Source organism: Sorex araneus, chromosome 10, assembly GCF_027595985.1.
Source record: "Sorex araneus isolate mSorAra2 chromosome 10, mSorAra2.pri, whole genome shotgun sequence".
Taxonomy (NCBI): domain Eukaryota; kingdom Metazoa; phylum Chordata; class Mammalia; order Eulipotyphla; family Soricidae; genus Sorex; species Sorex araneus.
This window is the reverse complement of record NC_073311.1, coordinates 4,209,157-4,234,533: the sequence shown is the minus strand read 5'-3', so window position 1 is coordinate 4,234,533 and position 25,377 is coordinate 4,209,157. Positions and strand designations below refer to the sequence as shown.

Genomic DNA, 25,377 nt, shown 5'->3' with positions numbered 1-25,377 from the left:
GAGGTAATGGAATCCAAAGACAACTTCCAGCTTTGCACAGACTATCCCAATGGTTTCCAATCTATTGGGTTTCATTTGTTTGTTGTTTGGTCTTTGTTCGTTTTTACTGGCAGTCCAGCACCAATACACTAAAAATCACTGGGTCACAACCTTAAAACTAGCTCGTCTTGCCCCATCCTACCCAGATGTCACCAGATTATCTTAACAGTGGCCAGCTGTGCATTACATTTAGCTTAAGTCCTCAGACTCCAGAGTTTCCTGGAACGTGTAAATGCAATTGTCAGTGGCTAACATTGGAAGGAGGGTCTTATTCCTGCCAGTCACATGTAAAAAGTGTTCATGATAATAACACTGGTATATTGTCAATTTTCTGTTCATTCTTTCATATTATCCATACTGAAACCATATGAGATAGGTCTTGGGGGGAGGGGGTTTGGGACTGTGTTTTAGTGGGTTTGGGCCACACAGGTGTTACTGGGAACTGGTCTCCGCTAGGTGAGTCAGTCATTCCTCGCCATGCAGTGCAGGGGGTTGAGCCCAGGGCAGCTGCATACAAAGCAAGCACCTACCCACCTCTAGTATTTCTTTAGCCTGGAGATAGGTATTTTAATATTAACTTTCATTCCTTATTAAAGTTGTATTGATGTAGTATCAGAAAATTCAGAAAGAAAAGAAATTTTAGATGATTCATAATTATCTCACCTAGAAATAATCACTCTCATTCATTAGGCATGATTTTTTATACATTTTTACATGTATAAAAAGTATACACGTATACTTTTCCACACATACAATTTGTTTCATTTGCTTACTTGCTTGCTTGCTCTGAGCGGGAGGTCTCCCAAGCAAAGCTCATGGGGCCAGAGAGACATTCTCAGCAGTCCCTGAACAAGCTGATCAGATGAGTCACTGCTGGGGCTCTGCAATGCAGCTCTGCACAGGCTTGGGGTGCTTGGGAATCTCAGGAAAATGGGTGTGGGACGTGCGATACCAGGTGCTGACAATGAAATTTTACAGTATATAGACATGCCTTGATTCATCAAACTCATCCTAACTTGCAAGACAGAGCCAGGACTGATATTCGGGTGCTTTGGTCCTGAATCTCATTTAAGAAAAAAATTTCTACTTCCAATCTAGTTCTTGTACTCTGTGAATGCAAGGAGTTCACTTTCTTATGATAGAGTTCTTCCTCAGTGCTCACTTCCTCTTCTGGAAATGTTACCTGGCAGCAACCAGCCTAGACCAAATTCCTAGCCTCTATCCTTGGAAAACAGAGAGTTTACAAAGAGTTGATTATGGTTGAGTTTTCCTCTTCCTTCTTCATGGTGATAATAATTTGACATTTTTAGACACCCTTCAATCATGCTGGCATGAGATGTGTTTAGGGATAGCTGAGCTCTCTGCCTCTAAATACTTGTGTGATAGCCCTATTGGATGCTGAGGCTTCCTATGTTCATGCAGGGTTCCCACAGGGGCGCTAATGCCTTGCAACCACAGAACCAAAACCCCAAGGCTTCCACTTCTTCAGTTCCTTTCCTTTCTAGGCCACTGAGAGCAGGAGTGGGCACATGGTCTCGGTTCACCCTTTCTGTTGCTAGGGTTTCCACATCTACCTAGATTCCTTCCCTTAGAAGATGACTGTGGAACAGAGGTCAGGATACATTTGTCAGGTGATATGATTCAGGTTGTCTATGCCACTAGAAAGAACTTCTTATGTGACAAATAGCCTTAGTGCCTGGATAAGAGGCTCCAGAATCTCTGGGTCATTCTCATTCATCCAGTTCTGGTGGCTTTCACTGCAGGAATATGTAGCCCAGACCACATGTCTACCAGGATGAGACAAGTCACCAACAGACCTTTCAAATTCATACAGTTCATGTGAGTGGCAAAGACAAATGATGTCAATGGATTTCAACCAAATGAAAGAATTGCCTAGAAAAGCATGGTAAAAGCTATTGGTTTTTCACCTGTGTTGAATTATTCACTTGTGAGATAAAACTGCTCAATTCCAAAGGGCTGTGCAAGAAGTGCTGATGGTTATGAGTTCCTATCTCTATCCAGAGTTCCAAGATCAATCTGAAGTCAACCAAATAATAGCTAATGGGTAGCTCCATTTTCAATATAGTGACATGATAAAAGAAAATCAATCTGAAAGAATGGGAAATCTTATTATTCAGACTGTGCATTATTACTAATCATTCATTTGGCACCAACAAGGCAGAAGAGAAAACATGGCCTTTTTAGGTAAGGACTTTTCAAAATGCATCGAGATAGTGATCTCTCAGAGAGAAGATGGACATTACCCCCAGTAAGCTTGGTCTCAAGATTTCTTTGTAGAATAGACTGATGCTTGCTTTATGTTGCTTTTTGCTGGGGGACCTGGGAATGTGGTTTTGTCCTTGGAACTGCTTTGTCGAAGATAAAGGCAGGACTTGAAAGAGGGTACATCTCTGGCCTGCCTGCTCAAAATTAAAAGATATTTCTGGGCACAGATGTCAGAAAATGTGACCTAGAGATGGGAAGGCAATCACACACACATTTTTTTTAATTCAAAAAAACAGAAAAAAAATCCTCTTATCTATCCCCACAACCACTTTTCAGACTGAAGCGGAATTCTTTATGTTGTCAGAAGCACCTTAATTGGGAAAAGAGCTCAAAAACTATTACCAAAACAGTTCAACCTAGGCTCAAATGTAACATAAAAGAAACCTCACATTAAAGTAGTATTTATCTTCATAATTAGCATTTTTAAATGATTTTTAAGGCTTTTATGCAATTACAAAATGTTTGATTGTCGTTAACTTTGCTAATGCTTTGCTGTGTTCCATGTGTTGTCCTTGGTCCCCACAACCCTGGCACATAATTTATTTCTCTTTTGCGTGAACTCTAAGCATTAGTGTCCATTAAGAATTTTTGAAACAAAGTCCAGAGATTACTTGGAGCACTTTCAGTAATATGCACTGATTATCATTAATGGCTCTTTTGTCCTAGACAAGGACATTGTTTTGTAACGTTTTGTTTGGCAAGTCCCTGCTTTGTTGGGGTCCTGATCCTCCCCACTCTGTGCATTCCCCTCTTGGCTGGTGTGGACAGAGCAGCCCATGGGCCATCTGGGCACCGGGGCCTGGAAAATCCAAGGCAAGCGCATAGTGACGTTTCTTAGCTATGGAGAAGATAGTAGCCATTCCCCCATGCGCACCCCTCCATGCAGGTCCTTTGTCTTAGCTGGTGTTCGTGAGCTGTTCCTGATTCATCTAAATACCCGTGCTACCTCTATTCCTTAAGAGACCATCAAAAGTAGCAGGTGATTCCTGGCAATTGCAACATTTTTTTTTTTTTGCTTTTTTGGGTCACACCTGGGAATGCTCAGTGGTTACTCCTGGCTTTGCACTCAGGAGTTACTCCTGGTAGTGCTCGGGGGACCATATGGGATGCTGGGAATTGAACCCGGGTTGGCTGCGTGCAGGGCAAACGCGCTACCTGCTATGCTATCACTCCAGCCCCGCGATTGCAGCTTTTGCTCTCTGCTTGGTATACAATGGTCGGAGAAGGCTCATCGTTACTGATTTCATTTTGAAAGTTTACCTGAAGCCCTCCAAGGCTGTTACCAGAGTATCCTTTTGTTCACAGTGCCCTGGTTAATATTCTCTGTGCTGGCACTTGCCACTCAAACTGCTTCTTCTCTACTAAGTGCCTGAGATTAGAAGCCTCTTCTGTAGAGAAAAAATGCTGTGCTAGGTACCACATATGAATGGTCTCCTTTGGCCTTACCATAAACCATGCACCAAAACTTTTATTCCCATTATATGGATTGAGAAACAAAGGTTCATGGGCTGGGGACATAGTACAGGAGTTACAGTGCTTGTCTTGCATGCAGCTGATCCTGGCTTTCTCCAGTAACACATTATGCCTTCCACCCTACCAGAGCAAGCAGTAAGCCTTGAGTACTGCCGGGTATAGCCCCAGAGCCAAAAAGACAAAAGAAATGCTCAGAAAGGGAAACCTATTTTTCTAAAACCTCCCAGCTTGACTAGTAGGCATATTTAATTCAGCTATCTGCAAGGAGGAAGAGGAAATCTTGGGAAGGTCTTCAGATTTTGGTTGCCTTCTTTTCTAGAAAACAAACTAACTCAGTGCATGAGGTGGGCGCAACTCAGGATGTCGGCCAGCTTAAGGTTCTGTTCACTGTCAGTTGACTATGTCAGCTCGTTTTGGCCATATGTTGGGACCTCCAAAATTTTTTTTTAAAAAAGGGGGGAAAGAAAAAGAAAACCTCTGGAATTTGTTCCTTTATTTGTTGTGTATTTTTGTTTTTCTTTCTGTGTTTTAACCTGACATAGAACTGCTCCCAGTTATACACCTTTCTTTCCCACAAGTGCAGAGCACTGTGTGTGTGTGTGTGTGAGAGAGAGAGAGAGAGAGAGAGAGAGAGAGAGAGAGAGAGAGAGAGAGAGAGAGAGGAGATGGACTAGGTGCTGGCCCTAACAGCATTGCAGGAGCTGAGGTTGCCAGAATGCCAGGCTTCTGCAAATGCTGGTGTTGTCATGGGCATGTCTGGAAAGAAGAAAAAACACCAGATACCATCTCAACCACAAATTTAAAAGAAGATGAAATAAACTTCATACACAGACAATTGCCTCGAAACCAAGAGACAATAAGAAGTCCATCAAGGAAGTTAATTGGTCCAAGATTTGGCACTGATTGGAAATATCAGATCACATTCCTGAAGTGCTCTCTCTGTGGTAACTATGACTCTGAAGCTACTGATAACTGTGACAGTGATGAATTTGTGGTATTTTCATGACATTTCCTTTGTTTTACTTTGAAGCATGGCTGACAAATAGTCAGGCAATCTTAGGGCTTAGAAGCCCTACTTTGGGTAGAATCTTTGTGGATATTTTTCCTGTTAGCTTTAATAATATTAATTGGCAATTTCAAACTGTTGTCACTTATTTTTCATTTAGAAATTACTCGAAAGCATATCTGGAAATCTTTCTGTGTCTCTGTTTCTTTCTCTCTCTCTTTCTCTCTCTCTCTCTCTCTCTCTCTATATATATATATGTGTGTGTGTGTGTGTGTATATATATATATATATGAGTGAAGTATAAGAAGTCTCACAACTTTATCAAAAGGTGCCATTTTTCTAGCCCAGGTAACTTTAAAGTATCACCCTAAAGAAGTAATCTTTTACTTACATAACCTTTTGTAGACACTGCCTTCTTTCTTCTTTGGTTTTTAAAGGCAAAAAAAGAAAAATGTTTCAAGGGGTTACCTTTGATTGTGAGCTACATTAGGTTTTGTACAGTGAGAAATAGAGCCTGTTGTTCCAAGAAAGAGGAGGTTTGGTTTGATAGCCAGAAAGCGAGACAGAAACTTTTGATGGATGAACGTGAAGGGAAATTAAGGAACTGTGTAGTCGACCTAACTCACACAGCATTTAATAAAGCTAAGGCCCAGAGAAGGGAAGGCATTTGCCCCAGTCATGCTACAAGTCCACTCTGGGTTTGTGAACTTGACTCAAGACAGTAATCCACCTTACTGGCCTTCAACTCCATGAACTACCGATCTTTGTAGAGAGCATTATACTGCTTGTTGCTCTGTTTGGGAATCTCTGGGTAATGATCTTGGTCTCTTTCCCAATCGTTTGGAAGAAAATCAAAGACTTCACCACTGCTAGGCTTGGTTGACAATCTGGTGGTGGTGATCAAGTGCTTTTCCCTTACTCACAATAGCTGAAACATAGAATCAACCTAAATACCAAGACAGTTGACTGGATAAAGGAGCTGTGGTCTAAGCACACCACACAACAAACTACTCTGCTGTTTATGAAGATAATATTGTGCCTCCTGGGACAAAGGGAATGGAACCTGACATACTTGTGTTAAGTGGAATAAGTGACAAAGTGAAAGAATTGGATAGCTTCACTCAGATAATATGAATTGCTAAAGCAAATAAACTGACAAGAAATAAGAAAATTACCCCTTACACTCAGTCAAAACTATGATAGTCACTAGAGGAAAGGGAGGGACAGGGGCAGACTGGAAAGAGGGTCTTTTTGGTGGTGGAGTTTCACAAAACTTAGGCTGTGGGGAATATGATAATCATGTGCATATAGGTATAGACATAGACAGATCAGATAATATGCTTCCATTTAATGATTTGGGTTTGGATCTCATGCTCTTCATCGTCACGATAAATTTTTAAGTCCCAGCCTAAAAACCAGAATCCTAAGCCATGAATTACTGTAAAACCTAGGGACAGCATCAGTAATTCCAATGCAGCTGCCAAGGGAACATTCTCATTCAGTGTTATTAAAATAAGGATGGTGACAATCTACAGAATGGGAAAGGATATTCACCCAATACCCATCAGATAAGGGGTTGATATCAAGGGTATATAAAGCACTGGTTGAACTCTACAAGAAGAAAACATCCGACCCAATCAGAAAATGGGGCGAAGAAATGAACAGAAACTTTTCCAAAGAAGAGATACGAATGGCCAAAAGGCACATGACAAAATGCTCTGCATCACTAATCATCAGGGAGATGCAGATCAAAACAACTATGAGATACACTTAACACCACAGAGAACGGTGTACATCCAAAAGAACAAAAGCAACCGCTGTTGGAAGGGGTGTGGGGAGAAAGGGACCCTTCTACACTGTTGGTGGGAATGCCGACTTGTTCAGCCCTTCTGGAAAACAATATGGATGCTTCTCAAAAAATTAGAAATTGAGCTCCCATTCGACCCAGCAATACCACTTCTGGGAATATATCCCGGAGAAACAAAAAAGTATAGTCAAAATGACATTTGCACTTATATGTTCATCACAGCACTGTTTACAATAGCCAGAACCTGGAAAAAACCCGAGTGCCCGAGAACAGATGACTGGTTAAAGAAACTTGGTACATCTATACAATGGAATACTATGCCGCTGTTAGAAAAGATGAAGTCATGAATTTTGCATACAAGTGGATCAACATGGAAAGTATCATGTTAAGTGAAATAAGTCAGAAAGAGAGAGACAGACATAGAAAGATTGCACTCATCTGTGGAATATAAAATAACAGAGTAGGAGACTAACACCCAAGAATAGTAGAAATAAGTATCAGGAGGTTGGCTCCATGGCTTGGAAGCTGGCCTCACATGCTGGGGGAAAAGGCAGTTCAGATAGAAAAGGGAACATCAAGTAAGCTCTGGTTGGAGGACCCGCCCGGGAGGGGAGATGCGTGCTGAAAGTAGACTATAGATTGAACACGATGGCCACTCAATACCCCTATTGTGGACCACAACACCCAAAAGGAGAGAGAGAGAGAGAACAAAAGGGAATGCCCTGCCACAGAGGCGGGGAGGGGGGTGAGGGAAGGGGGGATGGGACTGGGAGGTGGGAGGGATACTGGGTTCACTGGTGGTAGAGAATGGACACTGGTAGAGGGAGGGATGCTCGAACATTGTATGAGGGAAACACAAGTATGAAAATGTGTAAATCTGTTACTGTACCCTCATGGTGATTCATTAATTTAAAAATTAATTAATTAATTTAATTAAATAAGGATGGCGAGTTACCCATCCTTGGTCAGAGTAAAGTAGCCTCTGCATCTCACCTCCTGGTGTGCCAAACTCTTCACACATCCTATTTCATCTTAGTTTTTTACAACAATCCTTTGAGTGTTATGATTGCATATGATGTTAAATATCATGACGTTTATGCTCAGAGAAGGAAAGTAGCTTTCTCTCAGCCAAGAAACAGGAAAGCTACATGAGCTCACAATATAAACTCAGGCCAACTTGTCTCCGAAGTCAGTTATTCTAAGAGCTGCCTTCTCAAACTTCCTTCTTTGCTCTTGAAGCTATTTGCCTCATAATAGTCATCATAATTTATCTTTAGAAAACCAAATTTTCTAAATTTCTGATCTTAGAGCTGCTGTTGTTGATGCTTGTGGTCACATTAGGTTTAGATACAGAGTTCTCAGAATGCCTTTCTCCTCCTGGTACAGGACAAAACAGACACCTTTGCCTGCTAACTTCTATTGAGGATACGCCCTTGGTGGGCAAGATAGGATTCTTGCTGTCTCTGGGGAAGTGAGAAGAAAGGAGACCATATCCCTTTCCCTGAGGGGTGAAGATCTAACTGCTGGTCACAAACCAGGAACCTGTGTGAGTTCCTCTGTCACCTTGGCCAAGGTGGGGCTTCCTGGTTTAGATAAGGCTGGAAGAACAGGCCCTGTCAGTCTGAATTATTCACAAAGCTGACAGCTGACTGGGAGGCTCTACAGGGGAAATCTCTTCTTGAGATGGGTGTCTGTGACAGGTTTTAAAGTACATGCCATGGACACACTTCAGTACAATGTTAACTTTTCGTAGGAATTTTTCTGTCGGGCTAGTGAAACACCCTGTGCCTCAGTTTCCTCTCTGGGAAATGAAAATGACAACATTTTGTTCCTTTTACACTTCTGTGGAGTCAGTACTTAAGTGCTAGACCAGTGTTTCTGACCCGGGGACTTATAGACCCTGGTACGTCCCCCCCCCCCAGGGTATTCCAAAGCCAAGGCTAAACTGGGAACCAGGCCAGAAGGAAACAAGGTGGGCAGAGGGCCACCAAAGGTCAGAGACAGAGAGCACGGCAAGAGAGTCTGTGGAGAAAGGGTCAACAAATCTCGGCATGCTCAAGATCGTTATTTTTCTAGGAGGAGAAGGAAGAGGAAGAGACTTCCAGTAAAATTTCTGATAATTCACTGAATTTGTCTTACGTGTGTTCACATTATTTTCGTTGACACTACTTTTCTTAGAAAATAGAATTTTATCTTTATAAAAATAACTTATTTTGGCACATATGCTGTCTGAGTCTATGTGCTGCTTATGCTCACATGTGGTGTCTGAGCACATGTGTCGCCTGCATCTCCCCTCTTGAGATGTGTACTTTCATGCTTTAATATATAATACTGGGATGTGTGTAGGGGCTCTCTCTGCCCTTGGAGAAGCTGTGGTTCTCTCTTGATTGTGTTACTCTCCCCTCCTCCCACTTTCTTTTCTTCCTCCCCTTCAAAAACCCTTCAAAATAAATCTGTTCTACTTCAAAATATAATAATAAGTTATTTTATGTAATAAAATTGTGATTAACATACATTTTTATAAATCAAAATTTATTTTAGGTACAATTCTGTACTAATAATTGGTATCTAATGCATTTTTAAAATATTGTTTTTGTGAGTTGCTACATTTTAAAACTTTTCTCTCTAAAATATATTTGTTAATTGATTGGTAAATTCTTAAACATACATAGTAAGTGTAATTTGTATTATATTTATTTAGACTAGGATTGTCAGATAAAAGACAGGATACCTAGTTAAATTTTAATTTCCAATAAAGAACAAGTTAATATCTAAAACGTAAATTTAATTGGGCATCCCAAGGTTTTTTAATCTGCTAAATATGGCAACTCTACTATAGTTCTTTCCCCCAATTACTTATAATGATTGCCAATTGGCAGTTCAACAAAACTGAGAGACAGAGTATGTATGGCTGTTAAAATCAGGTTTTTGCCTGAAGACACACATGAGGAGTTTTAACTCTGTACTACTCAATCATCAGGCAGCTTTCCTGGAAAGATTTTAAAAAATCTATTATCAGTGTAATCATCATGAAAATAGTTGATAAGAACACTGCTTCGTGCACCATATAATAAATTTAAGCAGAAAAGTCAAAGCAGTGGTATTTTCATCAGGCCTTTGGATATCAGGAGAAAAGAGTTCCTCACTCAGCGAATATAGATAGGTCTGTTTGGGACTGTGTTAAATCCAATTGTGTGGAGGTTCTGAATTATCAGGAGTGACAGCGTAAGCACTTTCTCTTCAAAGTGATTTTACGGAAAGCATTATTTCCTAAGGAAAGTACACAGATAGCTCTCATAATGCTGAAGGAGCACTAATGGGTTGATTTATTGGGGCCAGTGTCCTGAGTTGAAGTTGTAAATTGTATTCAGATCTTAAACTTGACTTACTGTTGCTGGATGGAGCGGAGGGTACCGGGGAAGGGGGTTCTCTTTCCATGGTCCAGATTTATTTTAAAGGATTCTAGGACACATTTGTATTTTCTTTGTGAGAGAGAGATCTCAAGATTTTGCAGAAGGTTGTAACTTTACTTTGCGAAGCCAACTCAAACTCAATGAAAAACAATAGTTTAGTTTCCCTCAATGACAAGGAAAAAATAAGGAATTTGAGTTGGGCTATGTAATTTCAGCCTCCCTAAGTAAGTCCTTTTGGAAAGTTATTGGGGGAGTTAGTGTGTGATTTTGGTCTTGGCCCTCAGTGGTGGAACTAACTCTTTTTTTTCTGTCTACCATGGATTTTCATAACGGATTTCTTCCTTGTGTGACATGTTCCATAGCTGAGTGTGGTGTGGGTGCCAGTGTTTCGACAGTTCTGACTTTCCAGAGGAGGGTTAAATAGTTCTCTTAATAACTTAAAAGAAAAAAATGTCAAGGTTTACCACAGTTCTTAGTCATCAACTAAATGTTTTCGACAGTTTTATTATTTTGAGCCTCTTTGGTCTTAAGAACATCCCCCAAGAATGCAGTATAAAGTGTTCAAAATGGAGCTGCTTCTAAAACTCTCAGCCAAGTTATCTTTATAGTCTCATACTTATCACCTGCTCTCTGTAAATCATCTTGGAAACATCCAGAGCGCTGACTCATGAATCCCTCACATTTTCATACAGTTCGTGCTCACGTTGGTGCCATCTACAGAGAAGTCAGAGTCGTTTCATTTCTAAACTTCATATGTTCAGACAGATAGGTACATTCTGGGACTGTGTTTTCCCTCATCATTAAAAGTTATGCCTCGTGAAAGCAAAAAGAGTCATCTTGGTTTAAAAATAAATAAAAAGTACAGAATCAATGACTGCAGCAAATTAATTGCTCTGTTCTTGGTGCACTCTCGTCTGGTTGAGTGGCATTACTCACGTGTGCCTAAAATCTTCCCCACGCTGCCTATTAACCTGATCACTGCCCTTACTAAATCTTTTATTGCACTTTTCAATAATTGTCCCTGCTACTTATGTTTTTTTTTATCACAGAACACTTTACACAGTAGACACTGCTCACTGTCCGTATTGTCCCTGGCTGCATTGGTCTGGGGAAGGGACCATACATTGGCACTTACCATGAAGACAGGTCTTGCCTCCATGCCTTCCTCTGAGCAAAGGAGCTGTGTAAACTCCTGGCGATATAGCAAGTAACAGATATTTCAAGATGCATACCCAGAAGCTCTCTGACCTTTGTCTTTTTTCTTCTGTTCCAGGTATCTCCGTAACGAAGAAGACGCATACATGTAAGTAAGATGTTATTTTTTTTCTGTCCAAAGTTTTCTGAAGAGTTGGAATTCGCAGATGTCTGGCTGCTGTGACCCTCAAGTATAAACAAATGTTTCAACTGTGATCCGTGGTCCACAGAGGCCATACTTTGTACCTGTAGTGCTTGGCCGTGGTGCATCTTCACCTGTTTGTACTGAGTGTGTGTTAAAGAGACTCTAGATACATCCTGATGAATTCTAGTGATTTGAGTCATTATGCTTTAGAAAAACCATAAAGTCTAGCCAGGAGGATCAATTAACTGACTTACTGATCACCCTTATGCTGGATCCTTCTTAGCGGAGCTGGTATAAGAAACATCACCATGATTCCTTTTAAACGTTGGTCTTCTCCTCACCATGAGTTCATGATTTAGGCTGTTTCATACTTGTGTCTGTAAAGCAGAGGTTCTGACTGAACATAGATGCTGTCGTTCGCTCACGACTATTGCCCAACAGGGCCCTGATAAATGGCATTGGGAGTCTGATGTGGAAATGTGCGCTGGATTTAAAATCTGTATTCAGTCCCAGTTCTCGGGTTCAACTGCTTTCATCTAACTGCCTGCATTCGAACACCATCATAAGTTTGCAAGCTCACGTCCATGTAAAGTGTTGTGATTTACATCTGAGCAATGCTGTTTGATTGTGCTTTGAACTCAGGATGAAACCAACACGTCATTGATACAGGCAGTCAACTTTCACTGTAACTTGGCCAGCATATTCTTTAGACTTTGAATTAATAGTGTCACCAGAATTGCATGACGATTGTAGACCACAAGTCTGTGCTACCTACGAGGTGTGCTTGGGCATCCTTCTCCATCAAGCAGATGAGATACTTCTGGCACAATTTAGGGCCAAAAAAGTCACGTCCCCCAATTTTTCCTAATTATGCTTTAATTTTTTTTGTTTATTTTACGTGAAACACTTGGGGGAAAAAATCCATGGAACATCAGAGTAGTTTACCTTGTGCCTCAGTTGATTCTTGAAATCTGCTCTTGGGTTTGTCTGTCTGTCTATCTGTATTTGTAGAAGAGAGAGAGAGAGGAAAAGCGAAGCCACCAAATTCAATGGTTGCTTGACTGTTAGGGCCCCTCCTGCAGTCTCTCCATGTGGCTCTCCACGAGCTCTAAGGAAAGAGGAAAAGGCCCATTGTGGATGCAGGATCATGGCAGCACCTCCATCTCTCAGTGCACAGTTCCAGTCGGCTGTCTCTCCATCAGGGTAGTGTCTGGCCCTTAGCTCTGGGGAGTTGTTTTGTCCTCGTCCTCGTCATCGTTCTTGCTGTTGTCGGTACATGATTGAGCTCATGATAACTGAGAGATTGACAGTGCAGGAGACTGAAGTCCTCTGTGTATCCGCAGGGCAGGCATGGTTCAGAGCGCTTCCTTGCACAGCCTTGCCCATGAGCTCGTCCCTGGCCTGGAGGGACCCACTCTAGAGGTGGTAAGTAATTCAGTCTTTCTGCTAGCTCAGTCCTGGGCCTCTCCTGAACAGGGGCGGATGATTATGCCTGCTGTCTATGGTCGTTTGGGTGATGGACTCCTAGCTACCTGGCAATATACGAAAGCCACTGACGGTTTGCATTATAACTTGGCTCTTGGGTAAGTGGGCAAAACCACTAGCTCAACTCCATCGTTGCAAAGGACACCCCTCAACAAGTGAAACAGAGAATATAGATGTTGATTAGTAGACAGACTCTCCATTCCTCAGGACTGTCAAGAAATTGTCATCCCTGAGAATAATTTCACTGGTCCTTGAGCAGAAATAATAATCTGTGAAAAGATTTAAATTCACGGAAGGATTTAGGCAAGTGAGAGTGTTGGTGGCACTCCAGCAAGAGGCCATGTTAACTAGGTTGCCTGATAGCAAAGGTTTAACAAAGTCCATCTTCTATACCTGCTTTAAAGACAAAGCTATTTACTTAAAACCAAGATATTGTCTGGGTAGATTCTAAGTGTCTACCTATATGAACATCAACAGGAAAATTTTAGTCATTGAACATAAAGTAAATAGAAATAATGTAAAGATATTTTTGTTGTAATTTAAACATAAAATTAACAAAAGATTCAGATCAAGTATCATCTTGGTGATGATATCAAATGAACTAAACATTGAGTTTACTTTCATGATTAGAAGAGGGCCCAAAATAAAGTGACCCAAAGAAAAGTTGGAAAGACAAAGCAATTGAATAGATAGTTGTCACAAACTTAGTACATCCCAAGGAAAAATTGAATTGTCCAAATTGCAAATTAGTAAGCGTCTTCTATACCACTGAGTTATGGGTAGTGCTTTGTCACCCAGGTCAACAGATAATGCATCATCTTTCTATTCTCCATATCTTCCTATCTCCACCAAGTCCACAACTTATGAGAAAAAATAAAACCGGCCCATTCTTTCTCTAATAATGGTCACCCAAATGACTTTCTCTTTTGCATCTGTTGGGTTTTTCTTAAGGATTAAGCAGTTGATAGCTTGCCTATAAGTTTTCCGAGGATGTGCCATTCCAACTCCTCTTAAATCATCTTGACATCTGTTCCTCAAAAAGTTTTCCTTGGTGTAAAACATCTCTCAGGGAAGTAAGTGTATGACTTCATTTCTGTTACTGTCCCCAGACTTGCAATTTTTCACTAGACTTTGGTCAAGATTTAACTATATTATCATTGACTGCCAGAGTCACCCCACATTAGCTATTTCAATCGAGGTCTCCTAACTGCCCTTGCAGACAGAGTGTTCACCTTACAAATTAATATGTACAGTTGCAGAATCTATTATCAGACCTGAGTGTCAGCTCACTGGTACACCAGTCACAGGTGCAAGAAAGACAAAGTGAACCTGAATAGTTATGACACCTGATAATATTTTAGGCCACCTTGTTATCTAGAAAGTACAGGTACTGCTTTAAAAAAAAAACAGTGGGGTCGTAGATAAATTAAGCCACAAACTACCAGAAGAGGGATTAGAGTTGTCTCTTTAAGAGAAGTCCATCAGCATAGTCTTTAAAGAACCTGGATTCTTCTGAGTTCCTGAGGATGTCACCTTTAGAATCTGTCATTAACTTCTTTGGTGAATGAGCACCATCAGCATCTGAAGGCTTCTGGTCCATAGTTCTTGAAACCAGATTGGTCAAAAGATCTGTGCTCTCCTTTATTTATGATTAGGAAATGTCAGTGTCAAATGTTGGCGTATGAACTTAAAAGGGAGTGTTATTATTGTTGTTGATGCTGTTGTTGTTTTTATGTCTGAGATAGAAAAATATCAGATAAAATTTACATTTTGGTGTAGAACTTTTATTGAATTTTTGTGGTGAATCTATAGTATTTTTTTTTTTGGGTTGTATTCTTGCAAGATTGCTCTTGCTTTGGTGTTTGACAAATTTATTCTGGTCTCTTTCCTACTGAAATACTACCATGTGGATAAGTATCTTTTTCTTGGAATCAGTTACTGTCTTGGTTTTATTATTTGCCAAAGATAACTGGCAATTTGCCCCTGATTTCTTAATCTAATTCCACTTGCATAATTTTTCATTCAATAAAATGTTAGAGGATGACAAGTAATAGAGGAGAAAAACTAAAAAGTAAAACAGATATTCTTAGTTGTTGCTGGCTACTGGGAAGTGACATCATCAGGAGGTCATAACCTAAGGAATATCTCAGCCAATGGAACATAAAGATACCCAGTCACCTCTGAATTGTCTCGAAGGGAAAAAGGTCACTTCTTTCTGTTCTCATTCTTGTTTGTGTTCTTTATCCCTCCTCTTTAAGCATGTTCTCCTTATTTTCTTCCCACTGACAAACATGAGGAAATTGCAGATTCTTTAGTAAATGATTGGGAAAATGAATCAATTTTACTACATTTTAGTGTCAATTTCTATAATAAATAAACAGACTATGCTTCTAAACCTTTCTAAGTGTTTTAATTTTAATCCAAATACCCATTAAAAGACAATATTTGCTTGCGGCAAGCTAATATCTTAAGCATAAAATTAAAGTACTATATTTTTCAGTTCTCAATAATCAAACTATTTTAGCATGAATCCTAATATTTCTTTGAGCAAATAATCCATTTGTATATCTGAAGAGAAAACATGTGAATGCAGTTGCTTCACATGGAACTGGTTAACGGATTTATTTTTCACCCCCTTGAGACTTGGCTTTGAGTTTGACTTACAGGAAATTAACTTGAGGACTCAAACCCCTCTCATTAAGTATTTGTTGGTATCACAAAACCAACCACCAAATTTGTCAACACTGAGACCATTTACTCAAGAAATCCAAAAACTAGAAGAAATTTAGGTTTTCTTTCTCTTTTTATTTCTTGGGGACATTTCTTTTGATTATTGACTCTTAGCAACCCCAAACTTGGGGCTCACCCACATTATTTTCACAGTCCAGGAAAACTTGGGAACCATTTTTGGCAAAGCTAATGGAAGGTGCTTTGGTTGTATGGCTAATAAGTTGCCGTGACAACTCATGTGAGTCATGGCATGACTCACAGCAATTATAATTTCAATTGCTGGCGGAAGATTTCATTAGGATGGACTTGAGAAGAAGCCATGCTGAAGTTCTTTCCTCCAGATCCTATCTACCCATTGACAAACAGTCAAAAAAACAGATAGCCTGATGCTCACAAAGTTAACAGGGCCTTGGTTTCTTGGTTGCTAAGATTGCTTAATGTTGCTTGCCATCTTAGATCTGAAGCTTGTCCATAGTGAGACAAGACTAGATGCTTTTGGAGGACTAATCAATGAGCAATTGTTTATTGAAGATCTACTATGAACCAACAGGGGCTTGACCTTCAACTCACAGGCTAGTCTTAAACTAGACACACAGTTACAGAAAACCATCTGAAGATGCAAATACCATGTGTTCTGTTTCCAGAAGATTTCCAGCTTGTAGCTGGAAAGCAGAAGCAAAAAGTTAAATAACATCTGAGATTTTGACCCTGTGATTTGAGTCTGCAGTAGCAGTGACAGGAAAGACAAAGAATCCACTCTGAATTCTAAAACCCTCTCTGTTGATCATCTCCTTCTGTTCCCACCCAAAGCATCTGTTGGGTACCTGTAAGATCATCCCCTTCAAGGACAGAAAAATCTCTGTACTCTGGAAATGTTTGCCTTGTTTCAGTTCAGCTTGTGTAACTAGAGCCAAAGCCTCTGGTGCTTTACAGAACTTCTGGCTCATCATTTAAGATATAAATGAACTGCAATTGGGCCTGCCAGTCAGTTCTTTCAAGGCAGAAGGTTGGTCTACCAAGTTCATGGTGGATACCTGTGGATTCTGTGAGAAAAAAGAATAATTAGCTAGGTGTTTCTGGTAGGGCCTCCAATTCACTCATTTGCTCTGTTAGTGACTTCAGGTTAAAGAATTTGATTTGACCTGAGTACTTACATTCCCATTTCATTACATAGGTGCAAAAAGATATATGAAGATGGTAATTACTATCTCTTTGCAACGCATGATTACTACTGAACAGAAAACCTCACCAAAAACAAACCAACAAAATCATGTGAAATAAAAAAATGCTAAGAACTGGAAGCAAGTGTCAAAAGAGCATATGAAAACTAAACATCTGGGGCTGGAGTGATAGCACAGTGGGGGGACAAGGGCATTTGCCTTGCACATGGTCACCCGGGTTCGATTCCCAGCATCCCATATGGTCCCCTGAGCACCACCAGGAGTAATTCCTGAGTGCAGAGCCAGGGATAACCTCTGAGCACCACTGGGTGTGACCCAAAATGAAAAAATAAATAAATAAATAAACATCTTGGTGTGAATGTGTATTTGACAGATCTACTATGGTGTGCAGTCTTATTGAGATCAAACCAAACTAAACATTCAGTTTGAGTGCTCTTTAGAGAAGGATTGGGTCTCTATCATAGAAGGTGCCACTATGTCTAGCTCAGTAATGGCAACAGCACTGATGGGAAAAGGAGAAGCACCTGTAGGTGTTGCTCCAACAGCAGTGGCAGGAACTACCACCTACTGTGCAATTCGAATATCCCAGGCATCCTGTTTTGCACTTTGCATGCATTATCTTATTTAATCTTCACAGGGCTTTGTACCACATACACCCCCTTTGTAGATGAGAAATTTTATCTGAAAGATCAGCAACTTAACATAGAGAAGAGAAAAAAATTCTCGCAAACTCATCCAACTGGTAATGGGCAGAGTCAGAACTCAAAATAGAGTCAATGGACTCCTTGCATGCATAAGTGCCACTGTTATCTTCAATCTGAACATTCAGTAATAGTAAGAGAGGACTTTTAAGTGCTAGATAATTCTAAATTCATTGGTATCCATTGATTTAATCTTTACCTCGATCTTGTGGGGTATGTACTGCCATTGTTCTTCTCTCCAGAAGGAAGTGGAGGCTAGTTTCCCTGCCCTCTAGCTAGCTAGTAAATATTGGGATTAGAATTTAAAGCCAGTATGCAGAGCCTAAACTTCTCTACAGTGAAGAGCTTTCTCCCTTAGAGTGATTCTTTTGTTCTAAATTATAGGAGGAAAACAAAGTATAAAGTTATCATTCCAATAATTTATTTGAGATTTTATCTCTTTTTTTTTGACCCTACAGCTATTTTACCTAAAATGGCTTATTTTTCAAAATAAGCTTGGTGTACCAACTTATGTGAAAGGAGAGGGGAGAATCATTTAAATGAAGTTGTCTCTGTAGAAACTGTATAGCTTCATACTTGGAAGTGATATTTTTTTAACAGTTGACTGAATTCTTCAAAAAATCACATTCATTTGACATCTCTGTTCATACAGCTCAATTGATTCCATAATAAAATAATATTTCAAAGAGATTATATTTCTAAGAAATTATGTTTTTCACACTGGAAGTAATACTAATTTCTTAAAATATGAACCCATTTTCCATTATAACAAAGTGTTTGATGTACATTAATTATATTTATAATAAATGTAGGCATTTTTCTTTTGACAGATCAACTTGATAATTCATGTAAAACTTTTATTGCTACTAAGAGCTAGCATGAACTGGCAAACTGTTATTTCCTTAAATGCTAACCAAAATCAAAGCAGAAGAAAGCAAAATAAAGCATGAAAGCTAAAGAATATCTATGAAATTGAAGTATATACAGCTAAAAAGATGAATAATAAAATAAAATATTTTGTTTCAAAATCGGTTGGGCGTTCGCCTTTCATGCGGCTGACCCAGGTTCAATTCCTCCACCCCTCTCGGAGAGCCCAGCAAGCTACCAAGAGTATCGAGCCCGAGCGGCAGAGCCTGGCAAGCTACCCGTGTGTATTGGATATGCCAAAAACAGTCACAATAAGTCTCTCAATGAGAGACGTTACTGGTGCCCGCTCGAGCAAATCGGTGAGCAATGGGATGACAGTGATACAGTGATACAGTGATATATCTGATTTAGAATTGGCTTCACTATGATAACAAGTTAAAGAAGTTGAAGAGTTTTTCTTTTTTGGGGCTATTATTTGAGGAATTATAGCTTAGGAGAAATAGAAGATGCAATATATCTGAAATATGAAAAACTTACAAGTGTACAAAAATGCCAGAATTGTTTCCACTAATCTTATCAGCCGCACTACCAGTAATTTAGTGTCTATAGAGTTGCATGGTCTTTATAATTGTTATGCCTCTGTGCACATTATGGAGTGAAGTTTTCATCTCCATGCTAAATCAATGGCCTTTTTTCTTATGAGCAAGTACTCATAATGAAATTTTCTCCACCTACTTCATTTTTCTTATATAGAGTCTTAACTTTTTTCCTGATTTACGTAAACATGGATCTCCTAGGTATCCACTTGAGTTCCTAATATTTCAGGTAGTAAACAGCAACGTATGCAGAACGGTTAAAAGGTACATTGAGGGATCTAAAATATTACAATGGACAAAGTTAAGATTTGTATTCAGTGAAAAATGTTTAATACATAAATATTTTCTTTTAAATTTTCTCCTGAAGATTATAAAGTGAATAGTCCAGATTCATCCAATCTCATGACCAAAGCAGGAAGTAAGGAGAGCAGATGGGGGCTGGAGCACAGGTTTCGCATGCAGGGCTCCCGGCTCAATTCCCAACATGACACGGTTCCCCAGGCACTGGTAGGAATGACTCGCAAGCATGGCGGGGAGTGGCCGTCCGGAACAGGAAATCAGATCACATGCAATGTCTGTGAAAAGAAGATAGGGCTGTGTATCAGTCAGGCTTTATTTGTTTAAGGTTTCTAATTCCGACTTGAGCTGCTGTTATGTGAAGCACAGAGTCACCATTGAGAAAGCACCACTTGTCAGCCTCAGCACTTGTTGGTTTTGACTAAGAAGAAAGGACGGTCCCTCGCCAGGAACTTTGGACAGTGGGAGACTCCGGGGGGAATTGAAGACTCTGATTCCAGTTGCATTTCCTCTCTGTACTGGACATCCTGGTGGTGAGCGGAGCATGAGCAGAGGCGTGGTGAGGGTTTGGTGTGATGGGAGAGCCACTGCCTATCGTAGAGTAAATGAGGAAGAGATGCCATGAAGACCAAATTGCCGGTGAGGCCTTTGGTTCCCTGAGCAGTGGAGAATCCATGCAGTGTGTGGCAGCATGGAAACAGCAGTCCAGGCAGCCCTGGGAGCGTCGTGGATCACAGGCTCTCAGCTGAACTCTCACAGATGCTTACCCTGAGTCAGATGGCCTTCTCTGGCCTTTCTCTTCCTCAACTGTAAGGAAAGTGCTTGTTGGGCAGAAAATATCTAGGGTGAGCTGATCATTAAAGAAATGGAAGGTTTGACTTTTTCTGCCATCTTCCTGGATTTTCAGTCTAATTGTAAGACCAGATATTACCATCTCATTAAAATCAGAGGCAGGAACTCAGGAGTGAAACTTGAAAGATCCATATGCTCTTTGAATCGTGTGGCTAATAGCTCTCCTGGCCAGCTTTCATTCCTCTCTGCTAATTGGTCAGAGACTACTGGAAGATGCTTAGCCCCACATACCTTTAGAAAAAAAATGTGATCTCAAACCTCCATCTCTCACTCATGCTTTAGCTAGGCCAAGTCAACTGCCTGGACCATTATTTTGTCCTCAGTCCACAAAATTAGTTTCTTCCTGGAGCTGGACGGTATAGTAAAGGACCCAACCATCCAACTTCCTTTGCTCCTGACCAGTTCCAAACAGGAGCAGTTAGTGTTTCACTAAAGGAACCCTTCATTCCATGAGAGGCGTTTTTACTGGCTGCATGTTCACAAAAGCCTTGAGATTATAACGAACCACATCACCTAAATTTCTCTGTCTCTCTCTTGCCAGTGCCTTTTTATATCAACAAAACTGAAAGTTCCCTTTCTCTTCCCAAGTCTGCCATTGGGATAATTGACTGTAACCAGTCTCTGCAGTTAGTAGACAGAGTAACACCAGTCAGTGCCTCTAGAGAACAGGTGAAAACTAAACTCTGTCCCCCGAGGCCAGTGAAATAGCTGTTTGGTCCCTTGTGTGAAACTTCCTAATAACTTAACTGGGCAGCCTGTGAGTCCCTGGAGGGCTTCTCCACCAGAGTATTCCCTGCCTTTGTTAAGATTGCTTATTAAAAATGATTTTATAATGAAGTTGCCTCAAATAGCAGCTCTTTTCCTGGTTGTCCTTGAAGCTGTGGTAAAGAATCTTAGCGACAAGTGTCTAGGGTTTTCCTCCTTGTTAAAAACTTCTCTTACCGCTGTTCCTCTTGATTTCTAAGGTGACAAAGTCCAACTGACATAAGTCCATCTCTGGCTGATCATGTCGTTTGAAGCCCATACACGGCAGTATTGGTATGTTCACTTGTCATTCGGGTCCAGGAATCGAACTGATCTCCGCAGATTAAGGACTTTGAAGCCTGTGCTGAGGCTGGCCCAAGAGAGCAGATGATGAGCAATGCGCTTGCTAACTCTGCCCCTGACGCCATGCAAACCGTGATTTCCAATTATTTTCTCTTTGGCCCTACAGCTCTCTTCTCTGCAAACTCCTTTCCTGTCACCAGGGACTATGGTGAAGAGGAATCATAATGGAACAAATAGCATTGCATTCTGGCTATCTGCACAATGTGTCAATGTGAACCTTCCTCATAACTGTAGGTGCTGAGGAGAAAAACTGGGATTTTGTTGCCAGCCTCATTGGCTTTGCTTGTCCACCTTGTCCACCTTTCCAGCCTGAGAGGGGTCCAGTGTGTGTGATAGAAGGGGTGTTGCCACCCCTTCTATCCAAGCTGTTGGACTTGACCTCCCAGTGGCCAGGAGACTCAGGGAAACAGCAAACCAGATGAAGTTGCTAATGACTGAGTCAGCTTGCAATAGTTTCCTAATGCAAATATTCGCACAGCAGGAACTTGGCACTGCACCACCTTTAGTCCCGCCTCCCTGGGCTCTTCCCTGTCAATGCAGTGCAATGCTGATAGGCAGGGGGCACTGCCAAGAGCTCTTGTGTCCTGAGATCAGAGACCTGTTGGAGTGCACAAAGAAATCTTGGGTGCTAAGAATGTGCCAAGAGCATAATGGGGCTAAAATCTGTTCCCTGACACCTGAATATTTTCTAAGACTACCTTTGCATTTCATCAATGTCTGCTCCTCTGTCTTCCAAATTAGAGTGGGGGAAGGTGGAAAGGAGGGAGGGAGAGAGGGAGGGGAAGGAAGGAAGGAAGGAAGGAAGGAAGGAAGGAAGGAAGGAAGGAAGGAAGGAAGGAAGGAAGGAAGGAAGGAAGGAAGGAAGGAAGGAGCCAGTAATTATCTGAGGGAGGGAGGTAGGGAAAAGAGGGAGGGGTGAGGGAGGGAGGAAGGAAGAGGGAAGAAACAGGAGATAGTGCTGAAATTTCACTATCAATAGACCTTTTTCTACATTCTTAATGGCCCTGTATGATTCTCCATTGTCTGAGAAGTCTAAGCCTTTTTGATAGCACTCAAGATTCCACATCATTAGATCTTAATTTTCCTTTCCTCTCTGCTGGCCAATTATGCTTTCCTGCTCTCGGTTACTTCTACTCTGCTGGTTGGTTATGCCTTCCTCAGTGATCTGTTCCTGGAAGACCCTACTTGGGTTTAGCTGAGTGACTTTGCTTCTTCTGTATTTCCTTTGTCCTGGAGTCTCCTTCCCCAACTTCTGCATCTGTAGATGTCTTTTGGCTCCTCCAAGATCTACTCAATGGAATCTTTCGAGCCTCACCTTATTCATTGCTGCATCTAATTGTGAAGGTGATAGTAGAGAAATACACTTTAGAGTAGTGGATATAGTAAGCAGTGTTGTACACTAGATAGACTTTACTTCCCCGTGGGGCTTAACCCCAGACTAGTTGGCATCTACTGTGGACACACTTAACATCTGTATTGTTTTATGATGTAAAGTGCTGTTTGTATGGAACTTTGATACTGTACTGAAAAAGTTTTGACTCCTGAATCCCCAGGTTGGTTTTTTTTTTAATTTTTTATTAGTGAATCACCATGAGGTACAGTTACAGACTTACAAACTTCCGTGCTTGCATTTCAGTTATACAGTGGTCGAGTGCCCATCCCTCCACCAGTGCCCATTTTCCACCATCAATGATCCCAGCATCCCTCCCTCACCCCCACCCTGTCCTCCCCCCACCCACCCCGACTCTGTGGCAGGGCATTCCATTTTTCTCTCTCTCTCCTTTTGGGTGTTGTGGTTTGCAGTAGAGGTATTAAGTGGTCATCATGTTCAGTCTATAGTCAGTCTACTTCCAGCCCCTGTCTCCCATCTTGAACAGGCCCTCCTAGTTTCAAATATGTGAGTCATGTGCTCTATCAGTGGGCAAATACCCCTAGTCTTACCTGTAAATTAGATATGTGTGATATGTGTGTGGGCCCAAACCTCACTTGGTCTCCCAAATCTCCCCCAGAAGCCCTGATCTTAGAGCCAGGAATTATCCCTGAGCACTGCTGGGTGTGGCCCCTGCCAAAAAAAGTGTGTGTATGTGTGTGTGTGTACATGATTTTACAACTAGATATCTTCTTGCACATGTGATTCTAGGGGGAATAATAATTTCACTGTTAACAGCTGTTAAGAGGAAACAGATGTTATTTTAAATGATATTGTGAGGTTTCTACTACTTTGAAAACGAATTCTACAACTCAAAGGACTCCCTGAGTCTGTTTTAAGAGTGAGTGTTTATAAACATTACCAGTTTGTGAAATACATGTCAGAATCTTATCAAGGTTTTAAAATATTTTTATCACCCCCTAAAGATGGAAAAATTCTTTTCTGAGTTCAAAGTGGTGTTTTCTGCAACACCATTTGTTGGCATCATCAGTATAAAAGTTTATTGACCATACAATCACACTAAAGAATGCATATTCAGTAACAGTGGTATCTATTTAAATGCAAAATAGAAAACTACTTTCTAAAGAAGAAAATTGGCTATCTTTCTAAGATGGCGTTATATTTTCTATCAAGGGAAATTTCCTGTATCTGTCCTGTCTAGACAAGAAAATGTTATTCTAATATATTAAATTAAAAACTGGGGAAGGTACTGGAGAGTTATTACATGGGTAGAGCACTGTCTTGCACTTTTCGAACCCAGGCTTGAGTCCCTGCACTACACCTGGTTCCCCAAGTTCCACCAAGAGTGATCCCCTGAGCAAAGGCAGGAGTAATCCCTGAGCACCACCAGGTGTGGTCCCTCCATGCCACACCCCCAAAAAATGAGAAAGTAGAAATTCTGATCATGCTATATTACATACTGATTCTTCAGGTAAATTGTAGAAAGAATGACATGATTTGTTCAAGGTCAGATCACATGACATGGCTGCGTTTTTCTGGTCTGATATGTTTCTTCAACCTTAGCAATGATTTCAGAATTGATAGCCACCTTCTAAGATAATTGCATATTCCATGGTTTCTGTCCCCTTATCCTCAAACTTCGTCTCTTCAGCTTCATTTCTTTTCTCCCTGCTCCTGTTTATAACTTTTCCTTGAGTGAAAACAAGACAAAACAAGAGCAGCAAAATTATCCCCTAAAGAATCAATTTCGTGAGTGGAAATCTTGCTTATACATGAGAGGATGAGATGTGACCCAATAAAAGAATCTATTTTTATTTTCATTTTAATTTATTTCCTGGTGGCCTTTAATGCCTCCTTAGGCAATGACCTAACCAATTCTGTCATAACAGTAACTTTTTTTCTTCCAAGGTCGAAAAGCACTTTGGAATTATTAGAAGAGGAGAATAAATGTCCTCCATTCCTAACAAGAAGCCCATATCTTGATAGGAAATTTAAATCTGCATTTCCTCGTCATCACAATAATTCTCCTCTCATTAGGCATCTGTGAGGAGGTTCATTGTGGACAGGATGAAGTCAGATCTTTGGGGATTTTGAAGCTGATTTTTTGGTAGAAACGTCATCTCCTATAACCAATCTTTACCATTGTGCTTTCTCACAGAGGAGTTTGTTTTTTTTTTTCAGGACACAGTGAAAGCAGTTTTCTTTCTCAGTGCTGCAGTATCATAGTATAAACTACAGTCCCTGTTGAGACTATTCCAGAACTCACTCCCTGTGGTTTTTCCCATCACACTGTCATGCCTGCACCACCACTCTCCCCACCTCCCCCCACAGAAAAAAAAATTTTAAATTTTCACTTGTCTCTAAGTCAAAGAACTTTCCACGACCTAATTTGCGGAAGTTACCTAATCCTGCGTATAATTGGGGTGATTTGAGATGAGAAGTTCTCATTTTCCTTATGGTAACCTAATGGGGCAGGGGTGGAACAGTATCATTGAGAAGAATATGCTTTTATTGCCCTAAATCGCTTCACCTGAGATTCTATTGATGTGGTTCTCTTAAGTTAGATTTCTAATGAACAAAAAGACCCACACAGGCTCCATTTTCATAGAGCCTCCTGGAGTTGAAGCATCTGTCTAATGCCATGAGTTCTCCATTCATCCCCGAGTCTCCTATCTGAGGAGGAATTCTAGAATGACCAATACTTTCTCTGTATGACCAGAGATTCTATCCCTGATTCATTTCCATTAGCTGAATAGTAAAACCTCTTCATCAAGTTTCCTTTTCACACAGTCACCATGAAGGGAGCTC

General features: G+C 40.7%; 1 protein-coding gene across 2 annotated transcripts in view; it reads left to right on the top strand.

Moving 5' to 3' along the window:
• RORA (RAR related orphan receptor A) overlaps nt 1-25,377 on the top strand; it is a 745,063-nt gene that overhangs the window by 543,491 nt on the left and 176,195 nt on the right. For both annotated transcript variants that reach the window (XM_055118527.1, XM_055118528.1), the window contains one exon: nt 11,298-11,327. In XM_055118527.1, coding sequence (XP_054974502.1) covers nt 11,298-11,327 — 30 coding nt within the window. The remainder of the gene's footprint in view (nt 1-11,297; nt 11,328-25,377) is intronic.